General features: G+C 39.6%; 1 protein-coding gene across 1 annotated transcript in view; it reads left to right on the forward strand.

Annotated features, from left to right (window-relative positions):
• The first annotated feature begins 14,247 nt into the window (after window positions 1–14,247).
• C1H1orf87 (chromosome 1 C1orf87 homolog) overlaps window positions 14,248–17,607 on the forward strand; it is an 82,302-nt gene continuing 78,942 nt past the window's right edge. The window contains exons 1-2 of the mRNA XM_003824230.4: window positions 14,248–14,398; window positions 15,420–15,553. Of these exons, the coding sequence (XP_003824278.1) occupies window positions 15,447–15,553 (107 nt within the window). The 5' untranslated portion in view covers window positions 14,248–14,398; window positions 15,420–15,446. The remainder of the gene's footprint in view (window positions 14,399–15,419; window positions 15,554–17,607) is intronic.

Raw genomic sequence — 17,607 nt, forward strand, 5'->3', positions numbered from 1 at the left:
TGTTGAAGCCCTAATCTCCAAGTACCTCAAAATATGACTATATTTGGAGATATGGTCTTAAGAGAGGTAATTAAGTTAACATGAAGCCGTTAGAATGGGCTGTAATCCAATCTGACTGGTGTCCTTATAAAAAGAGGAAATTTGTACACATAGACTGCAGAGATGCAGGCACACAGAAGAAAGACTATATGAGGATACAGCAAGAAGGCAGCCATCTGCAAGCCAAGGAGAGAGACCTCAGAAGAAACCAAACCTGCCAACACCTTGATCTTGGGCTCTGGCCTCCAGAACTGTGAGAAAATAAATGTCTGTTGTTTAAGCCACCCAGTCTGTGGTACATCATTATGGCAGCCCTAGCAAACTAATATGCCATCTGAAGCAAAGATATCAAATAATACATAATGTATAGACTTTGAAGCAAGCAACTGGTGTCTTGTTAAAGAGTATGTGGCATGAAATTGCCTGAATCTCCAATCCTAAGAGGTCTCAAGATGATTGAAAACTAAAAGCTCCATCTGTGTAACTATATATACCTACATAGACATGTATATTTATATATGTAAATATGTATATTTACATATATGGATATATATTTATATATGTAAGTATATATGTACATACACATGCATATATGCTATATATACACACACACAGCTTTGAGAGTGAGACAAACTTAGGTTCAAATCCAGGCTCTGTCACTTATTAGCCGGGTGGCCTAGGCAAAATACTTCTCTAAGATTTATGACCCTGTTTTATATGACAAAATTGGAAAATAACAAAGTGTAATGGTATAATGAAGTAATACATATGTATTAAAGGGAGTAATCTTTCTTCTTCATAATCCATACTTATACCTCACATATTTATTAGTCAGTGTTCTCCATAGGGACAGGACTAATAGGATAGATGTATATATGAAAGGGAGTTTATTAAGGAGTATTGACTCACATAATCACAAGGTGAAGTCCCACAATAGGCCATCTTCAAGCTGAGGTGCAAGGAAGCCAGTGTGAGTCCCAACACCTCAGGGAAGCTGACAGTGCAGCCTTCAGTCTGTGGCCGAAGGCCTGAGAGCCCCTGGCAAACCCCTGGTGTAAGTCCAAGAGTCCAAAAGCTGAAGAACTTGGAGTCTGATGTTAGAGGGCAGGAAGCATTCAGCATGGAAGAAAGATGAAGGCCGGAAGCCTCAGCCAGTCTAGTCTTTCCATGTTCTTCTGTCTGCTTTTATTCTAGCTGCACTGGCAGCTAATTAGATGGTGCCCACCCAGATTGAGGGTGGGTCTGGCTCTCCCAGTCCACTGACTCAAATGTTAATCTCTTTTGGCAACACCCTCACAGACACACTGGAGAACAATACTCTGCATCCCCAATCCAATTGAGTTGACACTCAATATTAACCATCACACCTCAGATCATGAAGAAAATAATTTCCACTCCTTTCTACCCCTTACTCACGTTGCCCCAGCGGGAGGTGCAGTTAATGCTAATCCTGAAAACTGATGTAGATTTGGACCTGTTTTCACAAGAAGAATGGCCCAACATTAAAGGGAAACAGCCTCTCTTTCCCCATTATTTTCTGCTGATGACTTAGCCTGTGACCCAACAAGCCCCCGGCTAAGTACACGTACTCAGCATCTGCTCTACAGAATCAGCTAGACCCACAGTCAGGACCTAATCCTAACTTGGAGGAAGTAGAAAAGATCCCAAATCTATTTTTGCCAAAGGGCCCTGATCTTTAATATCTACTGGGCTATAAATAAAGATGACATTTTGGCTCCAATTTGACTCCATGTTTCAAAGTCTCTACTAGTTGGAATCCAATGGAATGAAGCTTCTAGTCTTCTGACAACAGGGACCAAGAAATCAGTGGTGTCACGGAGTAAATATGGGTTCCTCAGGAAAACACTGAGTTGATCTTGGCAGAGAATCATTGCCCTGGACAAGCACACTGGGGTGTCCAGTGGAACTTCTTTTTCTTATTATTTTTTAAATTTTTGTTATTTATTTATTTTTAATTCAATAGTTTTTGGGGAACAGGTAGTTTTTGGTCACGTGGATAAGTTCTTTAGTGGTGATTTCTGAGATTTTGGTGCATCCATCATCTGAGCAATGTACACTGTACCCAATGTGTAATCTTTCATCCCTCACCCCCTCCCACCCTTCCCCCCAAGTCCCCAAGTTTATTATATCATTCTTATGCCTTTGAGTCCTCATAACTTAGCTCCCACTTACAAGTGAGAACATATGATGTAAGATTTTTCCATTCCTGAGTTACTTTGCTTAGAATACTGGTCTTCAACTCCATCCAGGTATATATATATATATATGGTAGAGATATATATATATATATACACATATATATATATATGGTAGAGATATATATATATATGTAGATATATATATATGGGAGATATATATATATGTAGATATATATATATATGGTAGATATAGAGATATATATATATATATATATATCTCACAATTTATTTATCCACCCATTGGTTGACGGGCATTTAGGAAATGGAACTTCTTTTTATGAGATTTTAAGAGCAGTAAGCAAAGGCAAAAAGAGAAAACCACAGCCTCATTGTGCTCAGCATATAAAGTGGGAGAAAGATCCCATTCTACTGAGGCTTTATGGCTTCCTACAGAAATACTGGTTCCAAGGCAGCACAGAAATGTTTAGTCCCATCAGATTAATAATTTTTCATCTCAACACAGTAGCATCCCGACAAGGAGCATTTGAAAGAAGGAGATGTGTTTTAATAGCCACAATGAATGAATGGAGTGCACTCTTGGCATTCATTTCCAAGGGCTGGGGTTGCTAAATGTCCTGCAATGTTCTTGACAGTCCTGCAAAATGAAGCATGTCCCACCTAGAATGCCAGTACTACCTCCACCAAGAAGCACCACTGTAACTTGAGGATTTGGGCAATTATTCATTCTATTTCGTTCTTTAATATAACCTTTTCTGAGCTCCATATCAGGCCCTGAGTGAAAATCGATGGATCTGATATTAACAACATAGTCACCCATAAATTTCAAAGCATACCAGTGGATATTCCATGCATTCTCATCAACACACCAACACTGTACTTTGGTTGAATTTTTTTTCTCCCTTGGGAATATCATGGAAGCCACTTGAGAATAACACTTTGAGGGTGTTCTCCAGTAGGATGTTATTATAATTACCTGCCAAGGATGCTATGGTCCAAAGTGCTCAAAGCATCAAACCCTCAAGAGACTACAACAGACCTGCACTCCTTATGATTCTCACAGTGTTGAGGCCACACTGGGCTTTATGCCAAAGAATGGGAGACACTTTTGCTTTTCCCTTTTATGTAACTCTGTCACCTGTTCACCAAACAAGTGCTGCTTGTGTTCTCGTGTCTCAGAGTCTCCGCACATCACTCCTTTATCATCCACTTGTAGCTGTGTATAGAATAGACTGGGGTACATGAGCAGGATACCTAAATTTCAGATAAACACTCTAATGTCCAACCTTTTGCAGACTCTGTCCTAGATACCACATAAAACCACATTATTTTTCTCCTTCAAAAACCCTTTTCCACCCCCGGAAAAAAAAATCCGTCATATAAATCCGCTCCCTAAGGCTTTACTTACCAGTTCAATTTATCAGATACATGTAAATCCTAGTTTAGGATCAAACTGGAATGCCCCCTCCTACTACATATGAATTGAATTAACTACACTTTCTTATACCTGTTGATGATTTACATAGATTAGATAAATAGAGGACAGATCCACTGACAGAGAGAGGGAGGGAGGAAGGAAGGAAGGGAGGGAGGGAGGGAGGGAGGGAAAGAAAGTGGGTGGGTGCTTGGCAGACACCAGACTCCCAATTAACTTTAGCTATTATCATTAATACATGTTGCTACAACTCTGCTATCAATGTCATTTTTAAAATGCAGAAACTGAGGCTCAGTGTCACAGGCAATTAGTCCGTAGCTTTAGGAGTCTAACTCATTGCTGACTCCAAAGTTTAGGCACTTTTGATTAAATTCTATGAGCTCTACATTCCACTCTATGTAAAACTCAGCTATTTTGAGACCATGGAACAATGTATCATATATGGAAGACTGTATGTATACCCATTACGTAGTTGTACTTCATTCTGTAAGCATGGGTTCCTCTCTCATCACATTCTAACAGGGAGGGTAAACTGTCATGGTTGGACTGCAGTGTGCAGCTGAAGCCAAATGTCATGTCAGCTGCATGTCAACATAGCCTATGTCACACTTGACATACACCAGTTTATGCTATTCTAGAGATAATAACAGGCAGATTACGGAAATAAGTAGGTATCTTTCTTCCACATGTATTGTGGGTGGATCAACTGTAAACAACGTTTTCTTTATTTGAAAGTGGTAAATGCAACAGATGGGAAAATTTCTGTTAATAATATATCAGCAATCATGCATATCTGTATTTTGTTTGTAAATATAAACTTGTTCTGAATCATAGTGAATTTTCTGCAAGTGTGGGTGTGGTTAACATTACTAGGGCTCATTATTATCCACTTCTCTCTTTTCAGGCACAGGGAGACTGTGCCCTTTTTAAGGTACAGGGCTGTCATTGATTCAGGCCAATGGACTGCGTGCAGCAACAATGTGTGTGTCTCTCCTAAGGCAAAGCATTTCATTCCAGGTGGGTAACCTTCCAGCACTTTCTTGTCTTGCCACAGGCATCATGGTAGCATGTGTTGAGAGGGAGGTGCTGTAGGGTGCACAGAGACCAGATTGTTGAGCCAACACATGGAGGATAATCATCCTGGAGAATTGCCCAAATCCACAGCAGAATTTGTGTGAATGAAAATTGCATTTTTGGTTTCTTAAGCCACGGAGCTGTAGGTGTTGTCTGTTAACACAGTGTAACTTGGCCTCTCCTGATTAACACTATGGATGAGGTTATTTCATTCATATTGTAAGTTAACACATACATCTCTCTGTTGTAGTCAAAAGTAACATATGCATTGTCATCTGATACTCAAACTCTACAATCTGGCCCAAACCTACTTTAGCAATTTTGTCTTCTGAATTCTCCAAATGAACCTAGATGTGATTCCTTGGCCACATCCCATTTCTTGCTTTTCTATGTCTCCACTTAATGTTATTCCCCTGCTTAGTGTATTATCTTCCCTTCTCATATGTCAATTACTACCTGTCTTTTAAAGATTCAACTCATCTGTTAACTCTACAAAGAAGTATTTCCTAATCCTACAATTATGAAGTAATTTCTCTTTCCTTTGAATTTTCATATTTATTTTTTGTTACTCTTCCTTACTTTATGTTGTATCTAATGATTATTTATGAGCATGTTTTATCCCTCCGGCTGGTAATCTTTAGAGGGGCATTTGAATCTGATTCATCATTGTATCCTCAACAACTCACCATGGTGCCTTAAAATTACATTCAATAAATATTTGATAGATGTAGAGGTACCAGTATCATGAATTTAGTAAGTTTTATCATAAAATCAATTTGGGCCACTTGGGGATGTCTAAAGGAGTCAAGAAGCATTCCTTTACTCAATCATTTTTTCTTCCCCTTTTAAAAAAGGGAGAGCATTATCCTAACCAGGCCATGTTTATTAGTGGGTGGGGATATCAGGCATTGAAAAGTCCTGCATATACACAAGGCCAGTCTTCTAGGCCATGAAGCAGTATCAGGAAATAGAGCAGGCTTTCTTCTTGTCCCACAAGCATTTAGGAAATGGGGATTTTATGGCCCTTAGGCTTAGGGGCTGGTGGTAAGAAAATTGGAACTGAAAGAAGAGTATCAGCAGCACTAACAGTTATTGGGAATGTAGAGCGTACCAGGACCTGTGCTAACTGCTTTATGTATGTTACGTCACTTGCTATTTCCAAGAGCAGCAGGGAGATGGTATCACGTGGTGGATAATGCATAAGGTCTGTAGCCAGACTGCATATGTTTTAATTCCAGCCCCATCACTACCTGAAATCTTGGACAAGGCACTTGACTTGTCTCTGACTCAGTTTCCTTAATTAAAAATAATACTCCCTACCTATTATGATAATAAATGTGTTGATAAATAAAAAACACTTAGAAGAAGGCTTGTACATGATAAATTCACTATAAATATTGCTTTAAAAAAGAATGATATTGCTGTTATTATACTTGGTTTATAGATTAAGGTACTAAAGCATAAATGCTAAGCTCATTGCCCAAGGACATCAAGGTAATAATTAGCAGAGCCAAGATTTGAATCCAAACCTTCTAGCCTCAGAATCAGCATTCTTAATTCTTCTACCATACAGCCACAGGCCTTCAGCATCACTGGGATAGAATGTTATAAGGAATATTAATGCTCCACCTGGCTGGGTAGAAGAATGGCCAGACCCGATAACTTGTGAGGTGTATTTCAACCTTGAGATTCTCTGTCTTAATCTGCTCAGACTACTATAATAAATATACCATATACTGGGTGGGTTATAAACAACGGAAATTTATTTCTCATGGTTCTGGAGACCGGGAAGTCCAAGATCAAAGTGCAGCAGATTCAGTGTCTGAAGAAGGCCTGTTTCCTGGTTCATAGACAGTCTTCTTCTTGCTGTATTTTCCCACGGTGGAACAGGCAAGAGAGCACTCTGAAGTGTCTTTTATAAGGACTCTAAACCCATTCATGAGGGCCCTGCCCTCATGAACTAACCTCCTCCCAAAGGTCCCATCTCCTAATACCATCACCTTGGGGGTTAGGATTTCAACATATAAATTTGGGGGAATACATTCAGTATATAGCACTGTAGTTCTATTCACAGATGTTAAAACTTAAAGGCAGGTAAAGTTCTTAATAATCTAGAGCAGGGTAAGCTAATGGCAGAGGTGGCCAGATGGTCTTTATGTGGTTAGAACTTCTGCTCTGTGGTCATTCTCTTGAACTTTATTGCAACCACATTTTCCAGGCCACTATTATTATACTATAGAATTTTAAAACATAATGCTCCAAGGAGATGCTTTAGAGTCAGGCATATGTGAATTTGAATCATTGCACTACCATTTATTTGCAGTAAGATCTTGGGCAAGTTATTCAACCTCCTATCAGGTTAACCTCTATTGGGTTCCTGTACCTTATAACTGTCTGGGTACTAACTCTTCCAATAGCTCCTACTAACAATTTTGTACATGATTCTACCACCCACCAGCTCCATCCCCCAATACAATTCATTGGTTCAGATATTTCCTGACCAAGCTTGGCTGACCATAATTTCTCCTGTAGCAAATGGAACTAAGAAATTCTGGATTTTGCCAGCTCCTTGGGTAGAAATGAAACTTGTGAATTATGATTAGTGACTTTCTTTCTGGTGTTTATTTATGAGCATGTTTTATCCCCCAGCATGTGGCCTGGGGGATGAGAAAACGCTAATGTGTGCTACAGAGAAGAATAAATGAAGCTGATACGTAGAGTAGCAGAGACAAGAGTCCTAAAAAAATTCCCTGCCATAGTCCCTGACTGTTTCAGAGGCCTGGGTTCATTTCTGTACTTAGTTTCATGAGAAATTCCTTTTTTGCTACAGTCGGCTCTAGTGGAGTTTCAGCTATGTACAACCAAGGTCCTGGACAATCCAACACTCTGAGATTAGATTCCTCATCAGTAGAACAGAGAAAATAATACCCTACATCCCTTATAGGATCATTACTGAAATTAAATGAAGTGTCACATATAAAGTGCCTCATCCAATGACTAGCACATAGTAAATCTTAAATAGTAGCTGCTATGATAATATGCTTATCAAAATCACATTATACTATTAAAAGTCATCTATCATGTTTATTTTCTCTCGTGTATGTAATATACATTTGTGATCACATACTATGTACTATCACTGTGCTCAGAATGGGCTATGTGGGGAGTAAGACATACTATTTATTTATCATCAACAATTGAGCAGGTGAGAAAGATTCTAAAGTCATAATTACTATCGAAATAGTAGATTCAATAAAACTGCTGGTTTACTGAAAAGAATGAACCATCTGACTGGGGGCGTTGAGGATAAATGCCTTTGCAGGGTCAGTAACACGGACATGATCTTAAAAGTCAGAAACCGAGTCACACAAAAGACCTTTCAGGCAGAACAATGACGAAAACACTCAGCAGAGGCACGTGGGGATCAAACTCCAGGGAAGGCTGCGGAACACCAGTTAACTGCAGCTGAAGTTCATTGGGTTGGGAGAGAACGTGGGACATGAATTTGGGGAGGTGAGCAAAGCCAAACCAAAGAGGCCATAATGAAGAACATGAACTCTAGTGTTCTTCAGCACTGTAAGGTGACTAAGGTTAATAATAATTGATATGTATTTTCAAACAGCTAGAAAAGAAGTTTTGGGATGTTTTCAACACAAAGAAATAATAAGTATTTGAGCCGATGGATATGATAATTACCCTGATTTAATCATTATACATTGTACACAAGTATTGAAATATTACTTTTACCCCATAAAATATGTATAAGGAAAGAACACTAATAGCAGTAAACTCTTGCAGTACCAAACGCTATTCTAAACATGTAAACTCATTTTATCCTCACATTATTGTACATACTGGTATTATTCATGAAGAAATAAAGTCACAGAAAGGCAAGGTAGTTGCCTGAAATAACATCATATTAAATGGAAACCAGGTATTGAACCCTGTTAAGGGTTGAATGGTGTCCCTGCCTCCCAATTTATTTGTTGGAGTCCTAGCTCTGACCATCAGATCTCAAATGTGACCTTATATATATGTAGGGTGGTTGCAGAGGTAATTAGCCCAATATCACTTGTGTCCTTATACACAAGGGGAGATTTGGACACAGACACACACACACAAGGAGAACACCATGTGAACATAAAGACGGAGATCTACAAGCCAAGCAACATCACAGACTTCCTGCAAACCCCCAGAAACTAGGAGAGAGGCATGGAACAGATCCTCCTTCACCATCATCTGAAAGAACCAACCCTGCCAATACCTTGACCTCAGACTTCTAGCCTCCAATATCTGTGAGACAATGCATTTCTGCTCTTCAATCTCACTTTGTGGTACTTCGTTATAGCAGCCCTAGAAAACTACGACAGGGCCCAAAGTTGGCCCATCTAATCAGTATGCTACACAGTCTTGTTTTTCCAGAGCCAAGAGAGCATTTTAAGGAGAAAAGAAACTTGACCATATTTGCATTCTATTTAAAGTCGGCCTGCCTTTGCTTGTCTTTTTACCTGAAGTCCCCCATTAGTCATAAAGATTAGTAGCTTGGGTCCTGCATGTCACTTGGAGAAAAAACAAATGTAACACCCCCATATCTTTGTAATACATCTCAGTTTAACATCAGTATTTGCCTCTCCTCTATTTGGACAAGAGACTTCACTGCAAAATGCCTCATTTTTATAGATCTATGATTAGACTGTTCAAAAGAGCAGTTCTTTTTTGCTTCCTGTTTATAAACTCATTCTACTTTGACTTACAAGGGCAAAAACAAAACATTGGAGACCATTTTTTTTCCTCTTCCTTACTCTGTTTGATGGTAAATGTAAAATCCTGAAGTTTTAGGAGGGGGCATTCTTTGGTTCCCTTATTACAGCTATTCGTCTTTCTTTGGGAAGAAAGGAGAGAGCGCTGACTCGGATGGAGATGTTTCTGTGGAATCTTTCTCTGGTGACTCGTAATCTAAAGCTGTTGAATTCAAGGAACGCAGTTTTAACCACAGTATTTAATCTTATGGAGACATTTATTGCACAGCTTTTTGTTTTGCCTTGTTTAATATAAACCACTGGAGAGATGTTTCGTGGTTGTGTCATTTCATAAAGCAGAGTGTAAAGTAGAAAATAGCAGCTAAGAAAAGACCACTCCTTAGGAATTCTGTCACAGAATCTGCATTCTGTAAGGAATGAAGAGCCTTAAAACAGCAGCAATAAAAATATTATCACTAATACATATTTGTAGTAACAATGGCTAACTAACATCCACAGAGGAAGTAAGGAGGAGGGGCTGGAGGGGCTATAGAGGCTACTTCCAGAGTCAGGCACACCTGGATATTTTATTGTGCTTCAGACTTTTCCTAGCTACATTCCCTTCTGCAAGTTCTTTATCTTCTCTAAGCCTCAGGTTCCTAATCTCTGATATGAGAATATTAATAGTCTTTTTTCATAAGGTTGTTATGAAGATGAAATGGAATGTTGAATGAAAAGCTCTTAACTCAGTGTCTGGCACATACTAAATATTCACTAAATATTAGCTGCTATTGTTATAAACAAGAATATAATTTATTATAAGCCTGTTGCATGTCAGGGGCCTCCAGGTACATTATCTCTAATCCTGATAACAACCTTAGAGGGTAATTATTATTTTCTCCACCTTACAGATAAAAGAGTTAAATTACTTGTTCAAGGTCACTCAGCAGAAGTTCCCTCGGGTCTGAAAAATAGATCAGATTTCACCTGAATACCATCAAACTGGTAGAAGAGCTGCCCAATAGAAAGCCTCTCACCAATGCCACTATGTTTCAAGTTGGCATTTGTAAAACCTACGGAGTCAAGATAAGGTCAAAGGATAGTCTTTAGTAGAATAACTAATTTGATCAAAACCAATTTGCTCCTTCAAGCTTTATCACAGAATTTATAGGAAAACTCAAAATGCCATCCAATCAATTAACTGTATCCTATAGATAAAATTTAATAACCTGAAGTTTAAGAGTCTCTATGTTAGGTCTCTTTGGGTAAAGATTAATGACAGTCATCTCAAAATATTTTAAACAAAAGGGATGTTTATTACTCGTGTGTTTGAGAGTTCTGGAATCTCTAATTTCAGGCATAGCTGGATCCAGGCTCTTTGCTTTCCTCTCCTTCTCCACACTGGCTCCATTTTCAGCTCTGCTTTTCTCTGTTGGCTGAGTTCTTCCTCCTCTCTGAAAAATTGCAGTATGTGTTGATACAGATATCAACACCTTATCCTCACAGTCTAGTAATCTTAACAGATATAAACTTTTTTCCTCCTACATGTGTGTACAAATGATCCTTGAACAACACAGGTTTGAACTGTGCAGGTGCACTTATAAGCAGATTTTCTTCCAGCTCTACTACCTCCAAGACAGCAAGATCAATACCTCCTCTTCCTCCTCCTCTTCAGCGTACTCCATGTGCAGATGTTGAGGATAAAGACCTTTATGATGATAACTTTCACTTAGTAAATACATTTTCTCTTCCTTATGATTTTCTTAATAAGATTTTCTTTTCTCTAGCTTACTTTATTATAAGAATACATTATATAATACATATAACATACAAAATATGTGTTAATTTATGATGTTATCAGTAAGGATTCCAGTCAACAGCAGACTATAAGCAGTTAAGTTTTGGGGGAGTCTAAAGTTACATGCAAATTTTCAGCTGCATGAGGAGTCATCACCCCTAACCTCTGTGTTGTTCAAGGGTCAGGTGCATTGGTCATTGATAAGAACTCTGGCCTTCTTAAGCCATAGAGTATAATCAAGCAGGACTTTGATTGAAAATGCCCACAAGGACTCCTTGAAATAGGAAAAGAGATTCCCAAACAAAGCATTCATTTCACAGAAAGAAAGAATAGGCAAGCGTTTTAGGTAGATAAAACTCCCACCTGTACCATTTTCATTAGAGTATTTTTTAGAGAGAAATTTTAATACTTAATTTTGGTTCTATTCTCCTTCATTCATTTGGTCAAAAAATTTTGTAGAGCACACTATAATCTAGACACTGTTCTGGATATTTAACAAACACAGAGAAGAAAAAGAAAAGAAGAGTCCTTCAATAGCATGACGTTAAATTTTCCCATGGATAATATAATAAATTACCACACACAAATGTATTGTCTTACATTTTTGAAGGTTAGAAATCCAAAATCAGTCTCACTGGGCTAAAGCCAAGGGGTTAGCAGAATAGATTCCTTCTGGGGGTCTTGAGTAGAATCAGTTTCCTTGCCTTTTCTAGCTTCCAGAGGCCGTCTACATTCATTGGCTCATGATCCCTTCCCCAAATCCCTGTACCCTCTTGCCTCCATTGTCACATTTACTTCCTCTTCTGTCATCAAATCTCTCTCACCTCCCTCCTATAAAGACACTCGTGATTACATTTAGGGCTCATCTGAAAAATTTAGATAATCTTCTCCTCTCAAGTTCCTTCACCTAATCACATCCGTAAAGTTCTTTTTGCCATGGAAGGTAATATTCACAAGTTCTGGGGATTAAAAGGTGGACATCTTGAGGGAGGGGCATTATTCAGCCCTCTACAGCATAGCACGAGAAGCCCGGACAACCAAAGCAAATAAATACCACACTCTCAGACAAAGACACACATATTTCCTAAGAGAGAAACCACAAGTTATAGATAAGATGAAGAAGCCACTTTCAGCTCTGGAATCCAGTTTGGCTTCTTCCAAAATAAGAGCAAACATTTATATTGTTCGTTATGTGTCAGGCATTGTTCTAAGTTCCTTTCTTATATAACTCGCTTAAACTTCACAAAAAGTCATCCTCATTGTATAGAAGAGGAAACTAAAGCACAAAGATGTTAAGTGATTTGCCCAAGATTACACTGAACTAGCAGGGCAAGGATTTGAACTCAAAGTGTCTGATTCCCAAGTTCACATATCACTTGAGATCCAACTTAAAGAATGGATAGGCAGGCTGACACAGTGAGAAATGGAAGGGCATTATAGGCAGAGGAAACAAAGTGAACAAAGGCACTGAGGCAGAGATATGAAAGGGAGATTCAAGCCAGTGAGTAGACTGGGTTGGATGCAGCATAACAAGCCTAGGAGAAGTAGTGGGAGATCAAGCTAGAGATCTAGCTTGAAGTCAGATAGTGGAAGGTCTTGAAACCACAGACACCTGCTGTGGCTGATGAGATCTTTCAGACATTTGAGTAGAGGAGGGGGCTTGTCAGAGTTGGGCCTTGGGAAGACTGATCTGGAAGCAACGTGAAGGCTAGGAGGGAGGAGTGAGAAGGGAGCTGTCCCCGCTTCTCTGCTCCCTTAACACTTTCTATATCATAGAATGTGGCTGTGTGTCTCACCCACTAGAGAGTGAGCCCCTGGAGGGGAGCTGAGTGTGCTGTCCACCTCTGGCTGCATGTGCCAGTGGGTGATATATTCACCTGTAAAGCACAGTACAGCTAGAGGTTAGGAGGCAGGGGAACAGATGCTGGAGCTGCTGCTGCCTATGTTGATGCAAATAACAATACCGTTTGGGAATCAATCTAAAGTGTCTTTGCCTGCATCAGCTGAAGTTTCTTTTAGCATAATAACAACTGTCTGGAAATGTAGGATATGCAGATCTATATTCTAATCTTAGCTCTGTACTTGCTTTTGCAGGATTTGGAGTAGTTTATCAATACCCCAACTTGTTTCTTTTCTCTTTAAAATAAAGTAAAACTATTTTGTTTATAACTATTAACTTGTGAGGTGAGAGTTATCCAGCTTGTCATAGGGATCTGGCATAGAGACAGTACTCAACGTTATTATTATCAATCTATGATATTCTGGGTTTTTTGTTTCTTTGTTTGTTTGATATGGAGTCTCGCTCTGTTGCCCAGGCTGGAGTGCAGTAGTACCATCCTGGCTCACTGCAAGGTCCACCTCCCAAGTTCAAGCAATTCTCCTGCCTCAGCCCCCTGAGTAGCTGGGATTACAGGCGCGCACCACCACGCCCGGCTAATTTTTTGTATTTTTAGTAGAGACGGGGTTTCACCATGTTAGCCAGGATGGTCTCAATCTCCTGACCTCGTGATCTGCCCACCTCGGCCTAACAAAGTGCTGGGATTACAGGGGTGAACCACTGAGCCCCGCCGATATTCTTATTTAATTTAGTCACCAAATCGCAGTTAGGACAGTGTTGTTATTTTGCCCCGTTTTACAGATGAGGAAACAATCTCAGGGAAAAGAAGGGATTTACTCAAGCCATACAGTGGAGACGTCTGGATTTGAACCTACTGTGTTGGAATCTCAACTATGTGCAAACTCACAAAGGGAAATGAAGCCTTCGGAGGAAGGGCGGGACAAGGGTGACCACACAGGTGAGCGAGATGGGCTTCTAGAAGGACGCCCGCATATCTCTGAGGAACAGAGAAGGCACAGATCAAAAACACCTAGGCTCTTCATCCGTCGGCAGCCAGAGCCTGGGTCCATTGCCTAGGCAGTGGAGAAAAACCTGGTCCCCGCCCAGAAACAGCCTTCAGCGTCCTTAGCGACCAGGGCGGAACAGGCGCCGCCCGCGACGCGGGCCCTGTGATTGGCCGGATTCCTGGGCTCGGTCCCCACGCCCCGTCCCGTCCCCGGGTCTGAGAGTGTCAGCTTCCTGGGGAGAAGCACGGACGGCGCACCTCTGAGCTGCCAGGGTGGGGACGCTGCCCTAGCGGTAAGCCCCCCGACTCTGTTCTCTCCGGGCAATCAGGGCCGACATGCAGCTGCTGGGCAGGGAGGGGATTTGAGGATCACGAGTTCCGGGTCTGGAAGATTCCAGACAGGTGCAAAGAGGCTGCAGGTCCCCGGGATGAGGGGCTGCCCTAGCACAGCAGGTCTTTAGTATTGGACTTTTGGGAAGAACCCTGGCCTAGACATCAGACCCAAGTACTGGAAACAGTCCCGTCCTTCATTCCTCTGTGACCCTTGTCAAATAACACACCCTCTCTGGGCCTTAGTTTTCCAATCTGTGAAGGAGCCTTTGGAGTAGAATGATTTCTAAAGGCTTTCAGTCTCTGGGTGGTTCTAAAAGGGAGTGTTCAGCTGTGGCCAGATTTACTGAACTTCTGATTTTCCCTTGGCATCACTCTGTTTAAACACCTTGTGCAGGAGTTCAATTTCAGATTCATTGTATTGTTGTAGAAAGAGATCAGTGATCACAACAAAAGTCTGTCTGTCTTGTGTACAGTCTCCCTTCAGATGCATTATCTCCTTGGATTCACCCTCAAGTCCCTGAGAACAGACCTAGAATTACCCTGATCTCATAAATGGGGAAACTAAACATCAGAACTGAATATGGATTCTTCATATGTCCCACTAATGCCCTTGTTTCTGCTCTGACCTCACTGGAATTCCATCCTATGTCTTGTAGTACAGGAAGGTAGAGTCACCTAATGATTCAGTAGATCTGCTGTGCAGACCTCTTAGGTGAGATTCCCAAGTCAGCTAATTACTGGTGATGTGATGTGATGTGAGTAAGTCATATAGCTACATTTTGCTTGTTTGCTCAACAGTAAAACAAAAATGATAATAGTAGTTAAAAATATCTTTCTCATGCCTTTGTTAGGAGTGTTAAGTGAGGTAATATAGGTGAAACACTTTGTCCTGCTATTATTATTGCTTGTTGTTATTGGCAAGGATGATGCAGTTCCCTAATGGAAAATCAAGAGGAACTATTTACTTATTTTCACCCCTAGGGATCTGAAGGGATTTTGAAAGGAATCATGTCTTCAGCCTGGAAGACTCCCCGTGGATCAGATGCAATGCCTGAGATCATGGTGAAAATCATTGGAAGTAAACACTTTCAATACCTCGTGGAGAAGCCAAAGATGTAAGTCCATATTTGAAAAATATCTATGTTGCTTGGATGATAATGAAGTTTTATTGTTTTGTTTTCACCCAGAAATTTAAACTTAAAAAATGCCATCCATGGAAAACGAAGTCATTAAGATGCAACAGTAGAGGTAAAATCGTGTTGATAACTTCCATGTGCACTGTTTTCCTGATATTTTTCATCTTTATAATTCCCCATACTCCTTAATTACTTGGGCTGATTTTCCAAATAGATGGGAAATATGAGCATTGCGACATTTATAAATATTAATGGAGCACTGCTGCCTTTTCTCATCGGGCTTGTAATCTACCACATGTACTAATTTTGGGGAGAGTGGGGGAGGTTTAATAGTCAATTTGTTGTGAATTAAAGGAGTAGGATTAATACAGAATCATAAATTGTAAGGTTTTCACTTACTCCTGTTTGTATTTGATACTCCTCTAAGCTTGGGCTTCTCAGATCATGGCTAAGATCTCTTTCTTCTATTCCAAACCCATCACAGTCACATTTAAGAGATGACACTCCTGTATTTCTAATATTCACCAGATGTTTCAGCACAGAACAGTATGACTAGCTCTTTCTTACAGAGTTTCAGTGGCTCAAAAAAGGAGGGAAGGTACTAGATCTGTCTTTCATATAGTAGGCGTTCTATAAGTAATAGCTAGTCAAAAATTACTTTTCCTTCCTAAGATTATTTCCTTAGCTCTATCTTCTATTTCAGAAACTCATAGACTGAACAAATATACAAAGATATGGTATTGTTGAACATAGGTGCAAGAAGAAATTTTTGCTAAACCTAGCTGTCATCAGAATCACTGGGAGAGACCTCAAAAATACAGATTCAGGAACCAGCTCAAGGTCTGCTGAATCAAAATCTCTGAATGTAGGTCACCAAGACTGCTGTTATGAAGTACAGGCTTTAATAAGGCTTTAGAAAGGCACATTCGTTCTACTTCCCTACTATCAGTATTGTAAGGTCTAGAGGGATTCCAAAGTGACTGCTATAATCAGTTAGTAATGTCTGCCACTGCACAAGAACTGAGGTTTGCAGCACGTGATTCATACATTTGGGATCCCTACAGTGCTGAGAGGTGTGAAATTGAATCTTAGGTCTGATTCTTTCTTGCCTTTTTGACATTGGGAAAATGAATTAACATCTTTGGCCTTGGATTCTACATATATGAAGTGGGGATAAAACAACACCTATCTAGTAATAGGGTTATTGTGAGGATTAAATGAGAAAAAGTATGCAAAGCACCTTTCCAGTGTCTATTATAAATAACATGCTTAGTAAATAATCCTGCTATTATTATAGAAGTCTTTCTATAGATATTAAAAATGTAACAAAAAATCGAACCTCTTTCTCTGAAATGTTTGATGTCCCTTTTATATTCTATGCCTAGGACACAGTTTATGTCTGTTTTGTAGATGAGGAAACTAAGACACTGTGATATGGTAAGCGATTATTTTGAGATATGTCAAATCCCTGTCACTGTCAAGAAAAGTAAATAGAATTCGTTTGGACACCTGGCTCAGATCTCCTACCTGGAAAACTATATTATTACTAATTCCATTCCTTATTTAGGTTATTTGTTTAGCCTTATTCTCTCCCAAACTCCTTGCTTTTTCCAAGGGTAGGGAGCTTAATATGTTTTTAAACAGAAAGCAAGGAGTAGTATTTAATTTTTAAAATAGTGAAAAGTTAGCTTTATCTTATAGGAAGGTGCCTTTCCCCATTTTGTTTTCTAACCTTCAGGAACCAAGAAATAAAAGAGCACATTAAATCAGCTAAATTAATTGTAAAATAAAATATGCAGTTCTATCTCTCCTATTATAGTATAACAATTGGTATTTTTTTAGGTAGTAAGATGGATATTTTGCTTGTTTGTTGTGTTTCCTATAGACTTCATGTTACTGTTGCTGGGATGACATAGGATAATTGATGTGCATTGCTAAAATATTCTTGTATGTTTAAAAATAAATAATTCTTAAATGCTTCTTGTTGCTCAGGTAAGGAAAGTGCCGCCACTATCATGTCATTCATGCTGCAG

Source organism: Pan paniscus, chromosome 1, assembly GCF_029289425.2.
Source record: "Pan paniscus chromosome 1, NHGRI_mPanPan1-v2.0_pri, whole genome shotgun sequence".
NCBI lineage: Eukaryota > Metazoa > Chordata > Mammalia > Primates > Hominidae > Pan > Pan paniscus.